This window comes from Ochlerotatus camptorhynchus, unplaced genomic scaffold (assembly GCF_037179485.1).
Source record: "Ochlerotatus camptorhynchus isolate MF236.1 unplaced genomic scaffold, CSIRO-AGI_Acam_v1.1 ptg000266l, whole genome shotgun sequence".
Taxonomy (NCBI): domain Eukaryota; kingdom Metazoa; phylum Arthropoda; class Insecta; order Diptera; family Culicidae; genus Ochlerotatus; species Ochlerotatus camptorhynchus.
The window spans coordinates 2,415,822-2,440,320 of NW_027040756.1; the positions used below are offsets into that span (position 1 = coordinate 2,415,822).

The window sequence follows — 24,499 nt, forward strand, 5'->3', positions numbered from 1 at the left end:
ATAAGTGTTGTCACGGGCGATGTGCGTGGTGAGTATAGTGCCAACAACCAGCGCTACATGCTCCTCGTACATACATGCCTACCTTCGAGGACGTTTCGCCGTAGCAGTAGCAGTGTAGCAGATCGCACCCTTCAACCATGCATAGTCGGTTGATAACCCGGGGGTTGGTGGGTGGTGTGAACCCATAGCTAGCTAATGTCGCAGCGCGATCACATTGTCGGGACAACGACGAGATGCATTCGCGACGACGACGGAAGTTGAGGGTGGAAGTTCGCGGTAGCCGAAAAGGTCGCTCAGACACTAATGTACTCTCGTATTTTGCTAGTTCTTTGGAGAGCTTTGGAGAGCTGATGAGAGTTTCCTGAAGGTTTTGGGACTCATGTGAGATAGAGAGAGAACAAGTGTAACATCTACTACTGTAGTTCGGAGTGTGATGAAGGCACAGGGAGAGGTTTGGGGGAGCATACGGGTGTTGTCCTTGGCTCTGCTAACACACATCCCAGCTATGTAAGTGTAAACACACTATTATACGCATTCATTGGTTAAGTAGTGGCAGAAGAGCACTCTCTCATTCAGGCTTATTGGAAGTGAGAGTGATTCCCGGTAGACAATGTTGTTGTGACTCACGGTGCATTGTTCGTTGACAGGGAGATTGAAAGATAAAAGGCGGAAGCAAGCGAGGTGGTAGATTATTTTTATTATATTTTTCAATGTTTGTTTCGTTAATTAAAACATGTTGAAGCCATTCCACATTTCTAAAATGTATGCACTGATTTCACTCTCCTAACGGATGTTTTTTTCCATTTAGGGCCCAACCAGAGACATTGATAGAGACGTTGAATGAAAATTTCTGTCGAAACAGCAGCACGGTTTTTGATGGATCTTTAGGCAATGTCACTGGCAACCATGTTTCTTCGAGTGGCTTCAAGTGACTTTCATACAGTGTCGCAATGCTGTTTAAAAAATTCGAACGTTCGACCGGAAATGAATAAAAATTAAGTGCGCGGCAACATTTTGCAAAAATAAAGCGAAAACGAGAGATGGCAGTCGCTCCATGACAGTATAACTTATGTCATGTGTTACTGTTTTGCTTGCAGCGCAATCAATTTTATTTCCATAAAACTAAATAAAACGTTACGATTCGAAATGTTTGTTTATCACTAATTAATGTTGTGTTTAATTAAATCAACAATAAATAAATAAATATCAGATATCAAATATTTCATGAAAATAATTGAACACTGTTATCATCATTGAGAAAAATACTCCTTTCTGGTGAATTGAGCGAACAGTAATGTTTATTTACTTTGCTCGTTTGGTTCAGTGTTTGACATTTAACGTCTCTGGGCCCAACATGTATTTAATGGTCCAGTTTTGCAATTGTTGACGTAAGACTATGGGTAATCAAATTTGAATCTGTGTGTTTGCTCAAAAAAGTCTTTTCAGTTTTTGTTTTTTGTACTGAAATTATATGATGATATTTTTATAAATAATTTATGAATTGAATCCAATACATATTTTCTTATAATAGTGATTGAGAGTTTGTATATTGTACTATACTTCTGGCAAACATAAAACTGAAAACAAATTAAAGAGATTAACATGAAAGAAGCAAAAGAGAATACGTCTCTGACAGTTTTGATACTCCCTTTTCACTCTAAAAAATCAGTAGAATTACAGATTACCCACGTAACACAAATGCATAGAATTAAATTGAGTAAACTTTTATATAACCAAAAACAGTCATACAAAGCTTATATAAACTGTTATAGAACATGTGTGTTGCTTGGGTTATATGTTATTTCGGCAACCCTTTCTCTTTGTCGAAGGTACCATTTCACCGAAGCAGAGCCGTGAAACCGTCTCCGAGGGGAGGAATGTCGGAAGTGTAGATGCTATAAAGCAAAGGGCCCAGCAGACTGCCTTGCGGAACTCCTGCTGGGATGGAAAACGTGTCTGAAAGACAACCATTCAACGATACCTATACTGGAGGTAATAACGGGTGATTTTAACCATATGTAATGGGAAGTCAAGCCCAGTCGGCATCGCCGAGATTTTCTGAGGCATAAAATCTCTGCCGTTGGTCCCCGATTCATGAGTTGATGGGTCGATAGGTAGGGTCCAGGTGTGGGAGCTGCCTTCCTGGCGTCGGTAGCATTGGTACTCAGTACGGAAAACAAGATCGACGCTGCCAACATCAAATGGTCCATAAAAATCGCTGAAGTTAGTGGAACATTTCATGTTTTTTATGAAACATTTAAGTATTTTCTAGTAAACATTTTACCATTTTTTTTACATTTTTTTCTGGCGAACACCTTCAGCGTCTCCGTGGTGAAAAAGGCTACTACTACACTGTTAATTTACGCGACGCAAAGTAACACACGATCTGTCAACATGACATGACCATTCATAAGTAAAGCAAACACAACAAGGCACGAGCCAACACAAATTGCTGATAATCTTGATTTTCTTGTGGATTTTGGTTTTCATTTTTTGTGAAAATCGGTGCAAAATTGGAAAAATGGGACGATTAGCATGCGCTGTATCAGGATGTTCCAGTTCGAAGTATGGTGTCTCATCAACAACATTCTTCAAATTTTTTTCTGGGGACAGGTAAATTCTTGATATGAATATTTATAACGACAAAAAAACCAAAATTAACATTTTCAGAGGCGTCGAAAGTTGGATTGAATTCTGCCGGAATCCGTCGATTTCAAAAAATAGCTTGATTTGCTCAAAACATTTTCGCGATTCCGATTTTTACAATCCTTTAAACAAGTCCCAAGGGTCTGTTTGAATAACGAAGTTTTGTTCCGATTGATGTTGATACTTTACTATTCTAGATTGTACTTGCATGCCCGTCCATCTCTATGTCCTGCTATAGCAAATCTTGGTGAACTTGGCGAAGGAAAAGGAGAAATGCAATGCTTCGGCAACGCCGATACAGCACGACTACCGGTAGTTCCTCAATCAAACAGCGGTGACATTCTTTATTCGGCAGATGAAATAGAAGTAGCCGGTGAAGTGGTGATTGATGCATGGCCAGCATGTTTGGAAGTTCTCTGTAGTTCGAAATCCAGATGTTATCCAAGGAAAATCAATTACCTTATCGCACATGATCACGACTATTGTATGGATCCAGATAAGGGTGTTAAAACTATGGAGTATTGTATTGAAGTGGAGAAGGAAAACATGGAACTCAAAAAGAAAATTAAAACCAAGCAGAAGCACGCATCAAAGCTAAAAGCTCGAATCAGGTTTCTAAAAACGGAAGCGAAAAGATCGCAATCATTATTTACACGCCAAACATCGGAAATGTATGACCTTATACTTTTGGAACTGCAGCGTAACAAAAAACGAAAATTAAGAGGAGCTAGGTGTTCGGAGCAAATGCGGAATATGTCCATTATTCTACACTACTGTTCGTCGAAAGCATATCGCCAAATGCGGAAGTATTTTACGCTTCCTTCGATTGGAACCATCAAACGTTGGCTCTCTAAAATCACAGTCAAAGAAGGCTTTTCCACGACGGTCCTCAATCTGCTGAAGTTTAAAGCTGCTGGGCTTCCAGAAGACGAAAAACTTGTTACAATTTTTATTGATGAGATGAGTGTCTCCCAACGTTTGTCGTATTGTGCCAATGCCAAAATCGATTATTTTACCGGCTTTGCGACTAAAGTTGGGAAAGAAGAAATTAACGTAAAACAGAGAGCATCTTCAGCGTTGGTAGTTATGATCAAATCCATAAAATCTGGTTTCAAGCAGGCTATTGGATACTTCTTCAACACTAGCTCTGTCACTACTGCACGGCTGCAGACGATTGTTGAAGAAGCAATAAAACGTGTGAAACAAACAGGTTTTATCCCTAAGTTGCTCGTATGCGACCAAAATTCGTCAAATCGATCACTATTTCGAACATACGGTGTAACAGTACAACGACCTTGGGTTGTGTTTAAGGGAACGACCATATGTTGTGCATATGATGCGCCACATTTAGCCAAATCTAGCCGAAATAATTTGCTTTAGCACAACGCCGTATTTGATGGAAACATTCTGTAGCGCATAATCGATCTCTACAACGAAGACGTGAAACATATTCCTCGAGCGGTGCCAAGATTAACGTACAGCCACGTAGAGCTAGCTCCTTATTCTGAAATGAGATTTAGTCTAGCTACACAAACTGTGAGTGAATCAGTCAGCGCAGGATTGAAAACATACGTCCATACCAAAACGCTACTTTCAGAGTGCTTGAACACAGCTAGTTATTGCGAACAATTCGATAAACTATTTGATTGTGCTGACTCATCTACTTTCAATGAAACGAAGGTATGCTGGTGATACCAATTACATGCTTTAAAAACTGATTTCATACATATCCCATATTTTATTTAACTAATTCACAGGATCTTAAGAGGCCTCTTCAAGAAAAATCTGCTCATTGGCCTTTCCTGAACGATATTAAGGACAAATTGATGAATTTGAAGTTTATACCCAAGGAATGCTTCGATTTGAAAAAAAGGTACGAAAGAACAAATCTGGTGTAATATTTTAAAATGGCACAACAGCTTTTGTAAACAAAAGTTGTAAGGCCCTTCATACGTGAAGCGAAGTACACCCACGCAAAACAATACCACTATTGGAAACGGGAGAATTTCTCCTACCCGATGATGTTGTTGGTTTACACATACAACCTTTGTTTTCAATTTTTTTTCAAACCCTTTTTAAATGTTACTCCTGAAATGATTTTTTTTTATTCTACAAACATCCTTTTAACTATAGGAAACACAATTTACAAAGCTTCCGGCACAGTCTCGTCGACCGTATTTTGCAGATGGTTGGTTACTCTATATAGCGGCTGTAGAAGAGTTATGGAAGGAGGTTCACATCAACCACGGTCTAACATTTCTAAGAACAAGAAACTTATCACAGAATTGCCTAGAGCATTTTTTTCTTTAATAGGTGGAAAAACAGTAACAATAACCATCCTGATCCCAGCAAGTTTGCCTCTGCTTACAAATCAAATGTAGTAAATCAGCTTATAGCACCCAGAAAACTTGATAACGTCGAGGCTGATCTTAACAAATATTTTGAAGTACGTCTGAAATGGCCAAAGTAAAGATCATCGAGGATTCAAAACCCAAGAAGGTACTGGTTAATGAAACAAACGTTAAAATGAATGTAAGCCAGGCAAACAATGTGCACTATACTTCAGGATGGGTTACTACAAAGTTGAAACATGCAGAATGTATCGAACGGATGCAAGCGGATGATCAGAAAGTTCAGCGTGAATCATCTGTCTTGTTGAATTTCAAAAAAATTAAACCTGGTCTGAAAATATTCAAGTTTTGTAAAAAAAATTGGTTCCGTATTTGAAAAAAAAACTTTGATCGATTTTTGAAACAATCAATTCTAGGAGTGAAAAAAAGATTGCTCAGTTTATTATTCTGGTTGTACATATCAAATTGTTTTGAACAACTAGTGTACAACGTTTTATGCGTTCCTTGTGCTCAGTTAATCGCAGATAAGTATATTAATATGCTTATCAAAGCTAAACTGCAAATAATAAACAGTAATAGTAGAGTTAGTGATCAAATCAAACGAAGAGATAAGAAAGACAAGAAAATTCAAGAAAACGTAGAAAACTTAACATTCATTCTTAAATTAGGTGATGTTATCTTTCTTTTGGTTGTGTTGGACTTTTGTTCAGGCCGTTGGACTTGTGATATGTTTTGTAATATGTAATGCGATAGAAAATTGAATACAAAAATGTACTGTGATTTGCATAATTATAACATTATAATCAACACATGGAATACCAATCAGAAGCCAGACAAAAGTTGGCTCTTGGCGAACAGACGACAGTTCAAACTCATATCTAAAGTAACGAGACAGGCAAATGATGATCAACTACAGATGAGACCAACACAAAATGAGTTGGATTCGACTCAATTGTTCGAAAAGTGAATTTGCTCATAAGTTATATAGAGAGTGTTTTCACTATTCGAGAAGATTCTGGAGAAAAACCTCAGAGAATTCAACTAACTTTGTAAGTAAATCCACTATTTGTTAAATTGTGTCGAATATAGCTCAATTTAGAATCGATCTCATCGTCCGTGTATACTCGCTCTCGGTAACATCCATTGGAGTGACAATGGGAATAAACGATGGCAGCGCCCTGGCCAATACCGGAATATGTTCATGAACTACTTCCATTTGCTTCACTCGCTTCACCGCCATAGCTTTCCTGCAACAAATTCAATTAACAGCTTGTAACGATTCAAAACTTGAACAAAACTCACCCTTCGTCTCGTATTAGTAAGTGTTGTTTCATCAATGTTTCATCAATTGAAACTGAATTTTTACCGAAATTATGCGAAATGCATTTAATTAAATTTCCTAAAAACAAAAGCATCACTAAAGCGGAACGTAATTTTAGTGGCTAAATTCCACGAAATCAAATAGAATTTTTATAATAACGGCTGACCAAAAGTAAATTGGTTCGGCCCTCACACGCCGCTAGTGCGCCTCTAGTGATGGGAATCGAAAACCTTTGACAGTGGTTTGTTTACACTTCTATAGAGAACAACCCGGGACGGGACTTGACGCCAGCCAGATTTTTGCAATCCCTGTTTCCTTTTTATTCCATGACCAATCATAAACTGGCACAGATTTGACAGTAAATTGGCTCGAAATCGCTACCCGATTGTCAAGTCCCGTCCCAGAGAACAACTCAAGACTAACAATTGAAATGGCCTTAACTCCATTTTGTAAACAAACCTTGTAAGGCCATTTTCTCGCGAACCGAAACCTTCATTCGCAAACCTGGAACGGACGGTATACCACCCTTGCTGCTGAAGAATTGCTCCACCGCACTTGCATCTCCCATAACATCTCTATTCAACCGTTCGCTGTATGACAGGATGTTCCCAGTGGCTTGGAAATCAGTTTCTATCATTCCAATCTACAAATCCGGCAACTGTAATCAAGTCACGAACTATCGAGGTGTTTCTGTCTTGTGTTGCTTGAGCAAAATTTTCGAAAAACTGGTGCATAACGTTCTGTATAACGCCGTATCTTCATTGATCTCCGGCAGCCAACATGGTTTCATGAAACAACGCTCCACGACTACAAATCTGATGTGTTACGTTAACACCTTGTCTCGCGAATTTGAACATGGACAACAAGTTGATTCGATTTATATAGATTTCGCCAAGGCCTTCGACACTGTACCACATATCTTGGTCATAGACAAAATGGTACACATGGGGTTTCCGGAATGGATAACGCAGTGGTTGTTCTCGTACCTGTCGGACAGAACCGGTTGTGTTGTAGTGAATGCGGCACAATCCCAGCCGTTCAACATCAGGTCCGGTGTACCCCAAGGAAGCGTTCTTGGGCCGCTGATCTTCAATATCTTCGTAAATGACTTGTGTATGCTGCTCTCTTCTCTTAACCTTTCTTTTGCCGACGACTTGAAGATTTATCGTGTCATCACTTCTTCAGAAGACTGCATGGCGTTGCAAGAGGACATAAACTTTATGCTCGTTTGGTGTAGCGATAATGGAATGCGCGTGAACAGGGACAAATGCAAAGTTATTTCGTTTACGCGACGCACCAGGCCCATTGTCCATCAATTCAAAATGGAATCCGTCATACTGGAGCGAGTTCTATCGATTTGTGATCTGGGCGGTACTATTGATTAAAAATTGAAGTTTAACGAACATGTAGCTATTATAAGCGCCAAAGCATTTTCTGCACTCGGATTTATTCGTCGACATGCTTCAGATTTTACTGATGTGTACGCCATCAAAACGTTATATTGTTCGTTAGTGCGAAGTATCCTGGAGTATGCTGCTCCTATATGGACACCATTCTACGCGACGCAGATCTTAGCAATTGAGCGTGTGCAGAAGAAATTCATACGATTCGCTCTTCGCCAGCTTCCCTGGAATGACTTAGTAAATCTTCCTTCTTACCCCGACCGATGCCGATTGATCAACTTAGAAAGTCTGTCATCGATGCGAATCAAAATGCAGCGTATGTTCGTGTTTGATGTCATCACAGGAGGTATTGACTGTCCTGCACTTCTTGAGCAGATACCGATCAACATTCTTCCACGTCGCTTCCGAAGTTCACCTCTACTGGCAATTCCGTACCACAGGACGAACTATGGGCATCACAATCCACTTGATTCGTGTCTCCGGGCTTTTAATGAAGTTGACGACAAATTCGATTTTAACATGCCCAAAACTGTATTTTCACATAGGATTAAGAATTAAGTCTAGAAAACAGTATTAAGTAGTTCAGTCTGTGTGACTTAGTCGAAGGCGGTGATCGTAAATAATAAACAGGACTCGAAAGAAGAAGAAAAATTGTGCACAAACACCTGGAAAATCCGGAGTGGTCCGATTGCAAGCTGGCTAAAGTGCTGAAGATGCGGAAACCGACAGTTTGTTGAGTGCTCAAAACCTACAAAGAAACCGTGTGGAAAGGAATCAGCGGACCTACAAAAAAAAACTGGAACCAGGGATCGTAACCTGCGCAGCAAGGTCTTGAGGTGCGTTAAAGCCAACCCCGGTCTTTCGATCCGAGATGTGGCCCGAAGGTACAATGCCAACTTTCAAACGGTGCGGAAAATCCTTGCTAGATACAAGTCGTACAAAGCCAGTAAACATTCGAACCGGCACATGAAGTAGAATTCCGTGGCCAAAAAGCGTGCAAGGCTCTTGTACGACCGTGTTTTGACGAAACACTAGGGCTGCACTTTGATCGATGACGAAACATACGTCAAACTCGATTTTAATCAGCTTCCCGGTCAAAAGTTTTACATCGCGACTGGACGTGGGGATGTGCCGGAAAGATTCAAGTTCATGTTTGTCGACAAGTTCGCGAAGAAGGCCATGATTTGGCAAGCGATTTCCAGTTGTGGCCTGAAAACGAAACCATTCGTGACATCCTCGACTATGACATCCCAAGTTTACATCGAAGAATGCCTGAAAAAGCGTGTATTGCCGTTCATCCGCAAGCATAGAAGCAAAGTCATCTTTTGGCCCAATTTGGCCAGCTGGCACTACTCCAAGGTGGTTCTGGAGTGGTATGCTGCCAACAAGATCGATTGTGTGAATTTCAGCCAATTGAAAAATACTGGGTAATTTCAAAGCAGCAACTTCAACAAAGCGGCGGGGCAGTCAAGGACATCCAGCATATGCGGGAAAAATGGAAGAAATGCGCTGATTCCGTGTCCGTTTCCACTGTGCGGGCGCTGATGAGCTCCATCAAGAGGAAGGTTCGAGATTTCGTTCAAACTGGAGAAATGTAACCATCTAATACTGTAACAATGAAGTTTTAATAAAAGTACTGTAAAGCAACCATTAATGGACTTTTTCAACTTATTGAATTAAGAATCAAAGGTCTTTTTGTGCGTACCAATTTACTTTTAGTTAGCCTTTATTCCGTTGATCTTTTTTTTATTATAAGTAATTTTAACACTCTTGATTCATTCGTGACTTGGCCGGAGATGATATTTGGTATCGATGTGAACCACTACGCCGGGGCTTAGAACAAATTTAATACCAACCAGTGGCGGACGGTGGGAGGGACACCTGGTGAGCAAATTTTAGGAATGACTTGATCCCTGAAATTATCGAATCAAAATCCGAATTTTCAAATGCAACGTGAAATTTTGTTTACGAAGTATCATTAAACTATGCAGGTCCTCCCTAACCGATTGCTCTAGTATCTAAATCATTCATGCTTGGTGACTATCTGAATCTCCAACACTAAGCTCTATCGCTTGTTGTAGTCGATATTAACAGAAATTCGAGAGCTCATAAAAAAAAAAGAGTTCACTCAGATTGAAATTTACATCTGTTATCAAAGGATTAAACTATTCTTAATTTCCAAAATGAAATCCAGAATTTCGAAGATCCAAAATCAGGAAATTTATTCCATGTCTAAGAATTATGAAAATATCCAATAAAACCTATAAAAAAAAACTCAGTTATTAAATTTGGTATATTGGCTAAACCAGGAGTGACATTCGAATAAAATGATGATCCTGTATATGCATCTTTTATTTTTTTTTATTATTAGGCTCTTGTACTGAGAATGCAGCTTCGTTCATTGAAATCCACAGAACCAATTAAATTTAATGAAACGTTTTGTTTTCTTTTACACCGCCAACCTAAGCTGCTGCGTAGTTTCTCAAAACCACCCCGTTAATTTCAAAACCGCATTGAAGCTTATCTTCATTGCGTTGCATTGGGACAGTTCATCATCTTCCAACTAGCCTAGACAGACAGACAGACAGACAAGTAAGTTGCGGTTGCCGTTTCGGGTTTGTTTACATGCGCCCTAGGCCCTGAGATGGTACGGTGCGCTATGCCACGCCGTATTACGCAGCTAGGGAAATGACAACAACGCGAGATCGCATTCTGCGGGTCGGAAGCCAAACCGCTTAGGCTGTCAATATAAACAACTGCGCTTGTTATGGTTTCGGATGGTATGGAAGACTTGCATAGGCGAAGTTTTTGCTTTTTTCGACTAGGTGCACATTTGTTTGCATAGTTGTTATTAGGGTTTCAAGACTGACGGCACTTTATTACACGGTAGCGGTATCTTCAGGGGTACAATCTAATTGAATGATAGGATGAAAACTGAGATGTATGCATGCCATGTATTTCAATACAACCCAGGCGGCTTTTCTTTCGTGTCTGATCATATAAAAAAATTAATCCGCTATAATAGCTGTAGAGAACTGTCAAGTTCAAGACAAATTCTCATGGCAACGAACTGAACTTGAAAAGAAGATAAAGCAACCTAGACGAAATCCAACTGGACAAATCGAACCTTGAATCTATAGTGAACTGTTTGTTAACTTATATATAAATGAAAAAACCAATAAAACTTCCCCGAAAGCTCTCAAGTTCATGGCGGCACAAAATTGACAGCGCTGAAATGAATCATTTCTATCAACAACGATCAATGCCACACCCGGTCATGATCGAGCAAACTGTCACCCCTGCTTGCTTGTTTTCCATCTCTCTCTTTCTTTGATCATGATCGGAAGCGTTTAGTTTGAAACGGTACTGAGAAGATGTAGGCACCTATGCCGATTCAGAGATCATTGTTCGGTCCTGGGATACTGGTACCATGCCGAATAGTCAGTTTTGGTGGGTTCGTCATCTATCAACGTCACCGGTCGTTGATGTCTTTTGGAAGGATGGATTCGGCGGAGAACTTGAACTCGATTGGCTAATTATATGGTGTTTCGGTGGCAGCAGCATTTAGTGCAGTAGAACAAGAACATCGTGTAATTGACTGCTATTTTTAGACATGTAAACAATTGAAAAGATGAGGGTGGTAAGGTGGACTTGACCACGAAGCACGTGCTGCTTGAAAGGGAATAGATTTGCAATGCGTATTGCAATTGTGTGAGTAGCAAGGGCAGGCTAGCATCATTTGGTTGGTATAAATGGGGTTGTTCTGAAATCTTGCAAATTAACTTGGTTTAGTTTGAAAGTTGATGTCGACTTAGTTGAATCGAAGGTTGCTTGAGTCGGTGTCATTTTTGTTGGATATTAAAATTGTTGCTCCTGTTCGAGATTAAGTCATTGTTCCTGATTCAAGATTGATGAATAATTTACAATTAACGTTGCTATGTTATTATGTTGCTGAAACCGCAGGTCTTTTCAGACATGAGCAAGTTGGCTGCAAGCTCAATAGTTCGGAGGATATATAGTGATACACTAGAGGCTACCACTCTACCATAGAGAAGAAAAACCGGAATGAATCCACGTATGACCCTTCTTACCGATATAAATTCCGCCAAAAGTGCTCATATGATGTGAAGTGATAGATGAATTGTGATTTGAGGTATCGCTTGATGGATTTTAACATGGATGGATGGGACCAGCATGGTGCAGGGAACTTAAAGTACTACCATTTAGCTGGTTATTGAATTCTCATGTGATATGAGGCATTGCTTGATCGTTTATGACCCTAGTCAGAACTGGACATATCCACGGGATTATCCGGGAAATGGTTTGATGTGACCTATGTCATGGGAACTCCAAATGACTATCATTGAACTGTTTTTTGAATTCTCATGCCATATGATGTATCACATATTGAATTTTGACCTCTGTCATTAACTGATCACTTCTTCGGGGTACCCGGAACATAGCTGGATACGGTCAATATGGTCTAAGATACTCGAACTCTATGACATTACCCTGAATGCTGGTATCCCAAATAACATTACCCCGAATTACATTGCCCGAATAGCCCGTTACCCCAAATTTCACTACCCGTAAAGTATTTATTACTCTGAATTTCTATATTAAATATTCAAAGAGGGAAATTTTTTCTTCCCAAACGACCAGAATGCACGTTTATTCAAAGTAGTTACTGTTTTATACAATCGAATATCGAGTCTTATAGAATGCAAAAACAAAAATTCTTAAACGTACAAAAGCGGAGGCCAAACACGTGCAAATTTCAATTTCATTTTTAATCGAGTTGATTTGGTATGATATACGATTTAATCAGTAATAAAAAAAATCAACTTAAAAAGATTTAAGGTGTGATCCGATTTAATTTGTGACTTAAACGTACTGCAATGTATGCCATTGTTAAATGCGATGTTGACTTTAACTGTATCAATTTTCGATACTGTATGTACAATTTTATGCGACCGTCATCTATCGTCTATCGTCTATCGTCATTCTATCGACTTGCTTAATTTCCTTGTTGAGGTTCCGCCGCCATGAGCCCCTGGGTCTGCCTCTGCTGCGATGTCCTGCCGGATTCCAACCCAGCGCTTGCTTTCATATTTCGTTTCCACCCCGTTGAAGTGTGTGGCCGTCCCACCTCCACCTTCGCTCTCGAATTTCTGTTGCTATCGGCTTCAGATGACATCGAGGATGGAGCTCGGCATTCGAGATCCAGTTGTGATGCCACCATACACAAATTATATACCCCAGGCATCGGTTGATGAAGACCTGCAGCTTCTGAGTGTTCTCCGCTGATACACACCACGTCTCGCTGGCGTATAACAACACAGATTTAACGTTCGAGATTAAAATTCGGATTTTGGTTCGTCGACTGATCTGATTCGCTCTCCATACGTTTCGTAAACTCGCAAAGACAGCCCTAGCCTTCTTGATTCGTGCACCTATGTCGTTCTTGGTCCCGCCATCCGACGCTATTTGGATGCCAAGATAATGGAAACTTTCAACCTTCTCCACTGTTTGCCCCGCTACCGTAAAGTTGGAATGATTGCCCGATGTGACATCCAACGATTTGATCTTGTTGACGTTAATGGTGAGACCCGCCGCAGAGGAGCGTTCACCAAGGTTATTTAGCTTACTCTTCATATCAAAGCGCCATTGTGCTAGTACAGCAACATCATCAGCCAAATCAAAGTCGTTAAGATGCTCCATGATGATATGCTGCAAAGCAGCCCACGGTTCGGTACACGGTCAATTGCACCCACCATGATCTCGTCGATTACAATTAGGAACAGTAGCGCTGATAGTATACATCCTTGTCTCACACCAGCGACCACCCGGATAGGGTCAGACAAGGCTCCGTTATGCAGAACTCTGCACGTGAAAGCCTGATACTGCGCTTTGATGAGGTTGACGATTTTATCCGGGACTTCCTTGCGTCTCAGGGTACCTCACAGATTTTCGTGATTGAGTCGGTTGAAAGCTTTATCGTAGTCAATGAATACCAAATAAAGGGACTCTTGGAATTCATTAACCTGCTCCAGTATGATGCGGAGCATGACAATATGGTCCACACAAAATCTTCCGGCACAGAATCCTGCCTGCTGCCGCCAGAGAGTCGCGTCGATCTTCTCCTGTATCCGATTCAGGATGACTTTGAGAACAATACACAGTAACATCATGCCTCACCAATTGTCGCACAGTCAGATCCCCCTTCTTTGGAACCTTCACTAAGACGCCCTGCATCCAGTCGGACGGAAAAGTAGCGGTGTCCCAGATATTACAGAATAGTTTATGCAACATTTGAGCGGATAGCATGGAGTCAGCTTTGAGCATTTCTGCTGCTTTTTTTGTAACCCTCGTCTAGAGTGACAATTAATAACCCACCCTTTTAACGTGTTTGCCATGAGCGTGTGCCTTGTTTGTCATGATTTGTTTTTGTTTTGGTCACACGCTCGGCAACATACTCACCACTGCTTTATTTGCAAATATTTTAATTTGTTATTTTCATAGGGTTTTTGATCTAATTTCCGTCCTACTAAGCACGACCCACGTTTTACCTCTCTTTTCTGAACGAGTTTAAACAAAGAATGGAATATTTCTATCAAAAATGACTTGCAAATTTATTCACCTTTCCATACGTACCGTTGGATTTGATAAAGAGTCACAAATTGTTGAGATATTGTCTAAAATCTAACACTGCTTCTTGAATCTAAATTCGTTCTACGAGTTTCAATTCCGTCCTAACGCATTGAAACGCCATTAGATTTTCTTCGTCCTACGGATAAACGTAGAAAAAGGGGATTCGCTAGGAGCGCTTCTTTTGTTTTGAGAACAATGAGCGTAAATATTCATACAATGCGCTCTAACAGGGTTTACGTTGTAGCTAATGAACTAACGCATCGGAACAAACCTATTATTGATTTGTGCACGGTGAAATCATTGATATTATTGATCTTTTCTGATCGATAGAACGGAAATGGGCTTTTACGACGAAATAGCGCTCTACCCTAGTAGATTTTATTCGTGTAGGCATGTTTTTAGGATTAGAATATAGAAAATTATCGTTTAAAATTGTCTCGCGTGTAGTATAAAGTTAGGTCCTGTTTCTCCTCCCGCTGCAAAAGAAGGCGAAAAGCAGACATTCGAGCGCGGTTGCAGGAGAACGATGGCGGTTATTGTATTGTCGGTGATTATCAGCTAGTACGGAAAACGAAAGAAAGCTACGAGCCACGGTTGGAAATCGACGCGTTTTTTCCCCGTCCGTTTTAAGTGAAAACGAGAAGTTGGAGTGCCGTTTTCGTTGCGTGTGTCCGCTGGACGGATAATTCCCAGCATCGTCGCGTGGAAGTGATGTCGTTTCCCCGAAAAGTGCCGTGGTTCGTGAGCCGAAGCGAAGGGTGTAGAATCGCCGCCAAGGGAAGCTAAATTTCAAGGATTTTTCCGCTTCCCGGCTAACCCCCAAGGATCCCCGAACACCCACCGTCCTCACCTCACCAGTCTCGCCACCGCAGTTAAAAGCCAAGGAGGGACGAAGCAGGCCGAACCGAAGGAGCGTTCGCCTGGGTAGTGCACTGCGGTGACTACAGGGACCATCTACGGCGAGTAGTTGGTCCGGTGATTCGTCACCGTCGTCGCCGGGGGGTTCCGATAAAGGAGCCTTGCTCATCCCCCCCCCCCCCGCTAAAAGCAAAGGACCGCTACTAGGCAGCTGAAAGTGAAGTAGGAGACGCTCGGCACAGACCGTGTCTGAAGCCGACGTGAACAAGCAACAACCGCCACCGCTATCGTCGAAGGGCCCCACCGAGTGACACCGAGGACAACGAGGAGAAAAGGGAAAGGTCGGATTAGTCAAAAGACGTCTTAAATTGCGTTTCTTCTTTCTCTTTTTTTATCATTAACGCCCAAAATCCGAACGTCTTTGGGGGAAGTACTCTGCTCGTAGCCGCCCCGCCGGGGTTAATTGGACCAGCTATAGGCTGGTAGGTAAGCCGCAACTTACATTTTGGATTTATGGAAATGAGTAGATGTTGCGTGCGCCGCCGTGAGAGCTAGGCCCGTGGAAAAATAGAAGGCATAAATGTCAATAGGAGTCTAGCCTTTCCGATAGGGACGATGAACTGTCAGAATTGTCAAAAAGTCATCTGAAAGCAAAAGTCATGATCATGTTCAGAAACTTCCTAAGTACATTTAAAGCGATTTTTTTATTATTATCCTAAATTTATAAAGCCTAAAATTAATCTTAAAGTTAACTTATACTAAGGTTTGTACTGAATTCAACATGCACTTACAGCTAGAACTAAAAATAATTACATTATTTTAACAGGGAAATCTACCAACTACAGTTAGAGGTTAGAATAACGAAGGATCTCCCTACCAATTTCGTATTCGGTAAGAAACAAAAATTAATGTAAATTAAGGACAAAATGTTGCCTAAAACTAACTAGAGATTATTAATCGGGCTAGCTCAAATTATTAAAGTAAGGTCTGGAAAGACTAAACCGAGACGAACTTAATCTATCATGCCCATCTCAATATGTGCACTTTTGGCTTAGAAATTAACCCACTAAAATAGGCTACAAACGGATCGACTAGCACTTAAAAAAATTGCCAGGATATTCGTTGGAAATAAGTGAGGAAGTTGGGAAGAAACACTAAATGTACGATTGAAATCAATTATGAGGAGAGAAAAAACTAAACACTAAAGCAATTTATATTTTAGGAAATTTTTAATCGGTCAAATACAGTCGCATTATGAAAACAGAATTTCCTTTTCATCGTGCTGGTTGCGGGCGGACACGACAGTAGAAATAACTCATCAACAAATACCTAGCCGTTTTAGTCAGTTATGACTATGTTACTCAATTTAGAGTAGATCTGGTTTTAATTAAATTGAGTGGTTTTTCACTCAACTTTTAGAAGCCACGTACGAGCGTGCACACAAGTTAACACAAGTTGCTTTTTTTAATCACTGAGACCAGATATCTATTGTGGTATATTCTCTGTTTTAATATTGCTTTACCAGCATGTCGTATTACCATTTTGTGAAACAACCGACATAGCCTGACCGAAAGTATTTTCCCAGTCAGATATTACATTTCAAACTGAACTTACTGCTCCATTATTTTGGATTTTCAATCTGTCACTGCAATCCGGAAACTTCCCTAAAATATGGAAAAACTCGTTTTTAGTGCCTATCTTTAAATCGGGCAAAAAATCTGACATACGTAACTATCGTGGTATAGCTATTATCTCTTGCATTCCAAAACTTTTCGAGGCGATTGTAACTCTGTCTTCAAATTAATAACAGAATAACTACTATGCAACTTGGCCTCTTTAAAGGCCGTTCAACAACTACGAATTTGCTCGAATTAATTAACTATTCCTTGAATGCAATGGATAACGGAAGCCATGTAGAAGTGTTGTAAACAGATTTCAGCAAAGCGTTTGATCGAATTGACATACCCATTAGAGTGATGCAAAATTTGAAATTTTCGCTCCACAATACTTAAACGATTCCAAATCTGATCCTGACAAACCTCTCAAAATTTGAACCCATTTGGTGAGAAACTGAAATGGCACAAACCATTTGAAGTTTGTATGGGAATTACTATGGGAAAACCAAGATTTTTGTTCATGTCTATCTAATAATTCACCATATCGGTTTCCTTCATAAACTTTTATTTGTACTTGTAGGAAATTTTCCCAGCTACAACTTTGCTCAAGACCATTTTTTGATTAAATGCAAGGATCGAAAGTTATCAATGGTTCAATGCGCTGATGTCTTATGATCATGCTCAATCAACTGCTCAGCAGGCAACATTGGTGTTTCTGGGGCGTTGAATAGGACACAAAAATCATGGCTACTATGTCACACTGCAAAATACAGTGTTGCCTACAGAGCAGCTGCTTGATCATGTCATAAGTTTACCAATCTCTTAAATAATTAATAACTTTTTCCTGTCTCGTTTTGCATAGAAACGATCTGCAGCTAAGTTGTAGCTGAGAAAGTTTTCTATAAGAATGGCTATCAAACTGTTTCGCAGCTCAATATGGAAAAAGACTAGAAGGAAATGAACAAAAAGTTGAGATTTCCCATAGTAATTTACATGTAAACTTCAAATGGTTTGTGCGAAGTCTGTTTCAAACCAAATGAGTTGTAACTTTTGGAGGCTAATCAGGATCCAATTTGAAACCATTTAAGCACTGTGGAGCGAAAAAGTCAAATTTTGCATCAGTCTAATACCCATGCTTCTTTTTAAACTTCGAAAAATGGGAAACATTTTCTATTGTCTTTCTCTAATTTGGTCACGAAACATTTGTTGCGTGACGTTTTCCAGAACGACTTAGTTGTTTCATGTACGTCGGACGACAAGATTGACGGAAACTGTTGACCCATGTCATTACCATTTATTGACGAAAAAAGTCTGTCATGCCATTCTTCCATTCTGTCGCGACAAAACTGCCGCTGGTCGTTTTCTAGTAAATGTTTGTCACTTTGCATACGAGACATAACAACATTGAAATAACTGGAATTGTGTTGTTTTGACGGGATTTCACCTCTGACTCGAAGTAGCTTGAATCAAGATAGCGGCCATTGTTCTACCAATGCCGAAAATCTATTTCTGATGCCATTTTGTAATCCAAAATGGCAGCTCTCAGATTCTGAAAAACTGTCAAATTTCCTAACATGTAGTTTTTTTTTTTTTTTTTTTTTTTTTTTTTTTTTTTTTTTTTTAACTCTTTATTTGTTCCAAATTCAAAATAAATTACATTTCATTTTAACCTAGGTGCTCCAGTTACTGCAGTAACTTACCAGCCTTAATTGTTATGATATATATCTAAGTGTTTTTACATTGTTCATGTCTTGGCAATTCAGTATTTTAAACAGGTTTTTTAACCTGCATGTCAGTATAACAATTGATATCTTAAAACTAAACACTAAAACTAAATCTTATCTAAGTATAAAGGGAATTAATCGTTGCAATTGAGGATTGCAACGATTTTTGCCTGAAATTATTAATTATTTTGTTGGACATTTGTGCTAAAGTCTCAACATTCGAAATTCTATGTACTTCGGTAGTACTGTACCAGGGAGGCAACTTCTAACATGTAGTTATTTTCGGGACGTGTTCGACGTGTACATCCCGAAAATATTTGTCTGACACCATTTTGGAATCCAATATAGCGGCACTCAGATTCAGAAAAACTATCAAATATGGTTGTTTTCGGAACAAGTACGACGCGTACATCCAGAAAATCGAGGTCTGACGCCATTTTTGAATCCAAGATGGCGGTCATTGACTTCAGAAAAACTTTCAAATACCCTATAATATGATACGATCTTGTTTTCCGTGCTGAGCAGTTAGAGAGGCAGCTCCCACACCTGAACCCTACCTATCGACCCAACAACCCTATAATATGGGTATTTTTAGAACGGGGCTGACGTGTAGATGCCGAAAATCAATGTCTGACGCAATTTTTTGTTTATCCAAGATGCCTGCCATTGAATTTAGAAAAAACTGTCAAATACCCTATAATATGGTTATTTTCATGTCGAAAATCGAATCCAACATGGTGGCTCTCGGTTAAAAAAAAACTATCATATACCCTACAATATGGGTATTATCAGAACCGGAACGACGTGTATATGCCGAAAAACTATGTCCGAAGCCATTTTGTAATCCAAGGTGGCAGCCATTGTTTCAAGAAAAACTGTAAAATACTCTACAATATGGATATTTTCTAAACAAGGACAACGTGTAGATGCCGAAAATTTGAATGCCGGAATGGAGTCAGCCATCAATTTTACGTCTATTGTAGGGTATTTGACAGTTTTATAAAAATAGAGGACTGCCATCTTAGATTCCAAAATTGCGTCGGGCATCGATTTTGAGCCACTACATATCGTCCCCATTCCGAACTTACCCATATTGTGAGGGTATTTAACAGTACTATCCAGTTTATCTGTAACCAGAAGCTGCCATCTTGGAATTCAATATGGCATCGGACAGTAAATGCTAGTCCGTAGCTATCACCGCGAATCCGAAAATACCTATATTGATGAGTATTTGACAGTATTTCCAACTTTTCCTGTATCCTGTAGCTGCCATCTTGGATTTCAAGACATTTGTTTTCTATTTCTAGACGTCATTCCGATTTCCATATCCGGTCTCTAGACGTTATTCCATTCTCAAAAATGCTCATATTGAAGTGTTTTTGACAGTATTTCTCTCTTTTTCTGGAACTGAAAACGACATCGATTTACGGTCTCCAGACGTTACCTTGATTCCGAAAATATAAATATTGAAAGGAATTTAACAGCATTTCGACGTCATTCCGATTCATATACATATTGAAGGATGGGAACGTCGCGTGTCGTTGGCCTTTTTTGCCCCGTAACGGGGATAGATCACCTTTTTGTGGTACGTTACGGGATGTAAGATTTACTACCGATTCCTGGTACTAACAACTTCAAACTAGTGGAACAGGATTTTTCAGTAATCCAAGGAACACATCTTAGTCCTTGTTACTTTTTATGCCTTGTTGAATGTGACAAGACTCGGCTTTGTCTACCGAGTATGATCTTGAAACAAGGAAAAATTAGTTAGTTAGTCTTCGCCTATGTGATTCCTAATCTTCTATTCGTGGTTCCCTAGTTTGAAGTGGTTAAGACTAGGGGTCTGATGCATGCCCGAGCAGGAACGAATATCTCGATAACTTAAATTGGTATGGATGAGCTTGACATAAGAGGTAAAATACCAAAAAAATGTGCCCACAATACCATTCCAATACCAAATTATAATAATGTAATACCAAAAGAATACAACCCAGGTATTCTTTTAGTATCAAATATTAATAAAGTATTTTTCTTGCAATTTTTTGGTATTATTCTTTGGTATTTTACCTCTTATGTCATGCTGGTCAATACTAAATTTTGGTATCAGATCAGAATTGGGTATTCATTAGTTTTTTCTCCTGCTCGGGTGGTCATTATTGCTGTCATTCCTTAATTTTTTTGCTAAGGAATCAAATTTTGACTGACAAAAGGGCGCGCCTTTGGAAGGTGTTTCAACACTCCGAAGGGTATAAACAGCGGTACCTTTCGATTAGAGTCGGATCCTTGCGATAAATGCAAGAATGACAACTGTAAAAAACCCAAATACTTCATCATTTCTCAATAGAGGTGGAGTAATACAACATGCACTAAACTAAGGAATCAATATTGAACATTTTAGGATTTATTTATTTATTTATTCATCTGACTTTTTGTCGTCTTAATGAATGTGATGGGGAAAAGCCAATTTAAATGGCGTAAAAACCCCATATCTTTTCACAATACAGTACAAAAATTACAAAATAAGCACATCCGTGAACATAATATAAAGTGAACATGACTTCAAATATCAATTGTAGTCAAAAACTTAAAAAAAAATATAATTCTATCAGCTCCATTGGACATCCATCATCCGAAGCAATCCTCGTCGGCAGTGGTGAAACCAGAAAAAAAGGATACAGGTAGCATAATCGTTACAATTTAGGAGCAATGGAATATTACTCACCTTTCACAATAACGAATCGCACTCGATCCATTAATGCAATTCAGTCAGTCTACGCTTAAATGTTGCCACAGTAGAGTTGAAGTCGAAGAGGATGTAGACTTCGTTGAACCTAGTCGACATAAAGCGGACAGGATCATGAAGGCCGTACAAGGAGTTGCGGGGCTCAAGCAGTAAAAAGTTCCGGTGGCGAAGTAATCGTTCAGGAACGTAAAGGTTAAGTTGACCTAGTAACTCCGGTGCGTCAGTTTCTCCTGTGAGAAGTTTAGCTACAAACACCGCTTGGGCATCATTCCGTCTCTGCTCAAGCGTCTGCAGTCCCAATAATCTGCATCGATCTCCATATTGTGGTAGGTTTAACGGATTTCGCCACGGAAGGCGTCGTAGGGCATATCATATGTTCTCTAAGATCATCTTCAAGGAAGTGCTGTGACCGTCGGATCCTCAATGCACTCCTTTCGGCTTCTACTTGAATAAATTGATGCAACGGAAGCAGATAAAGTAGAGCATCTGGTGCCATACTTGGTGTGCTGCTTATTGCACCAGTTATTGAGAGAGTAGCTAGTCTTTGCAGCCTCCTCAGCTGACTAGACACTGAAGAAGTTTTCAAGTAGTAAACGAAATACGCATCTGTTATAGTTTAAAGTGATAGTGAAAGTTAATAGTGAATGCAAATTAGTACAAGAGAAAGTGAAATTCCCGTTTGAATTCAGGAGGAATTCACCTCATACTTGCACATACTATCAACTTTTATCAAAAGTACCTTAAAATTCAGGAATTCTAAGGCAACTCAGAATTCCATCGTAAATCAGAATGCTAAGGTAACTCAGAATGCCAAGGTACTTACAAATATGCTAGGAATTACCAAATAATCTTATGAAATATCCTCAAACATCACACGCAACTACTTCAAATTGCCAGAATCCTGAAAAATTGGTTCGATTTAAAAGCCTTGCTAAATTTTCCAAGGCTTAGTTTATTATTTTCAGCCCTGAACAATTTTTCGAAATTTTTGAAAATTTCTTCAAGTTGAAAACGTTACTTTTCATCCAAATCCAGGATCCCGAAAAATAAATTATGGCTACGTTCTTAACAATAACTTCACACTACGAATAAGTCATGTAATTTTCTGTACCCTGAGACCGACACTTGCAAGCGGCCCTAATGACATAACGCACTTTTCATCGTTTTGCGTATGCTTTGGATAAGATTAAACTGCGAGTAATCGGTCCCATACATACTAGAAGTAGATTTAAGTAGAATTTGTAATGTTACACACATGAATTATCGGTTCCGTAAAGCTAACGCAATTTTGCCATTCAAATAAAATTACAAGTTTTAAAAGAAGACGCACACATACAGACATTTTTTTATATCGTCTTTCGTCTCCGAACATCGGATCAAACGTTGGTTTTCCATGCGGTATGTAAGTCCAACTTTGTAAAAGGGATGAAACTGCTGAAGCAGTGATCTTCACCGTACATAATACTATATTAATAATATATTATTAGTCACTCTATGTAACATAAATCATCAAGCTGCTACCCTTTTATGCAAATCTGATTTATGCAGACCACCCTGAAAAAGTGCAGCATAACTTAACTTTACTGCATTCTTTCCCAGGAAATCGACTCCAGTAACCACGCCCCGAACCCATTAGCTACCATCAGAAAATTTCGAAACGTACCTAGGCAAGGCAGTTTCGGTCACAAAAAAAAACGGTTCAAGTCAGTTCGCCGCAGAAATTCCGAAAACCAACCAGCATTTCTGATCGCATTTTTGCACAACTCTCTCTCTCTCTCTCTCTCTCGCCAATCTTATCACCGCTTCTCTCAAAACTTGCGAAAAATTGAGCTTCGTAAACCTACACAAGCCGTTCAACTCTATCGCACATGAATTCAACCAGTTCAAACATCATGATTGGCTTTGTCCCCGAATTGGAACTTTCACCCATCGACCAAAGCAGGAAGAAGCGTTCACCTTTTTCCCCGTTTGCTTTGGTTCGATTACTAAGAAAAACAGTTAAACAAATGAATCACTTCCTAGCCCGGGAAGAAGACACCCCATCGACCGCATCGACACAGATAACATTGAACTTGAACGATGATGGTGAGCTATTATGCGGATAATGTGATACACCGCGCGATATGACACATACACCAAACAGGGAGAGTTCAAAGAAATTTGCGAAGGTCTGTAGGCCATCCCCTCGCGCATTCAACTCGTGACTCGTACAGCAATTGTTTATTTATTCAAATGTCAATCGGTCAACTACACCAGCATGCATCTCGGGCGTTGAAGTTGATCCACGAGAGAAATCTGCTTACCCTTGCGTAAATTCCGGGGTACTTGGGCCGAGCACATCCAAAGCCGTACGATACGACACCTGCCAGAACGTATTTATCAGTGTCCGGATCTACGATATGCATGGGGCCACCACTATCACCTTGGCAGGAGTCTTTACCACCTTCGGGAACTCCCGCACAGAGGACGCCATCGTTGATTTGGAACTTGAAGTAGTCACTTTGGTTGCGACACTCTTCGCTCGACAGGATCGGTACGGTGACTTCTTGAAGTTTTTTAGGAAAACTGAAGTTGCCCAGTTTACCCCAACCGGTAATGATGCCCTACAAGTTGATAAGAAGTGAAAATGATTAGTTTAGTGGAGGAAATAAGAACCTACAGACCAGTTACTCACGTCATACCCTGCGTAGGTTTCTCCTTCCTTTGGCAAACAAACTGGGTACAATCTATCGTTGATCGGCACCGTTTCATTGAGCTTAAGAAGAGCCAAATCATTCATAATGAACACGACGGCATTCACGAACCAATTGGTCATGATGTAGGAAACTCTTCGCTCAAAGGATTCCGGTGCAGGACTACCGCGGTCGTACAGAAGGAACTTTACCGAAAACAAGCTTCGATCGGTATTGTGGACGCAATGGGCCGCCGTCAGGACGTACCGATCGTTTATGAGAGATCCTCCACAGATAAACCGGTTGTTGTAGTAGAGGGCGACCATCCAGGGGTATTTGCCTTCCTGGGCATCGGAGCCACCGACAATGCGAGAGACGTTGCTGTTGGCACCGCAAGCTGAAATAATCGAAAGTTTTAATAGGATAGATAATGTTTTAATGGATAAAAGCATATGTAACTTTATTGGAACCTTAAGAATGAAACCACACTTATTTATATAATCAATCCTATGGG

General features: G+C 39.9%; 1 protein-coding gene across 1 annotated transcript in view; it reads right to left on the reverse strand.

Moving 5' to 3' along the window:
- LOC135705404 (transmembrane protease serine 9-like) overlaps nt 1–24,499 on the reverse strand; it is a 130,055-nt gene that overhangs the window by 86,613 nt on the left and 18,943 nt on the right. The window contains exons 3-5 of the mRNA XM_065227134.1: nt 23,988–24,382; nt 23,562–23,916; nt 83–192 (exon numbers count right to left, since the gene is read on the reverse strand). Of these exons, the coding sequence (XP_065083206.1) occupies nt 83–192; nt 23,562–23,916; nt 23,988–24,382 (860 nt within the window). The remainder of the gene's footprint in view (nt 1–82; nt 193–23,561; nt 23,917–23,987; nt 24,383–24,499) is intronic.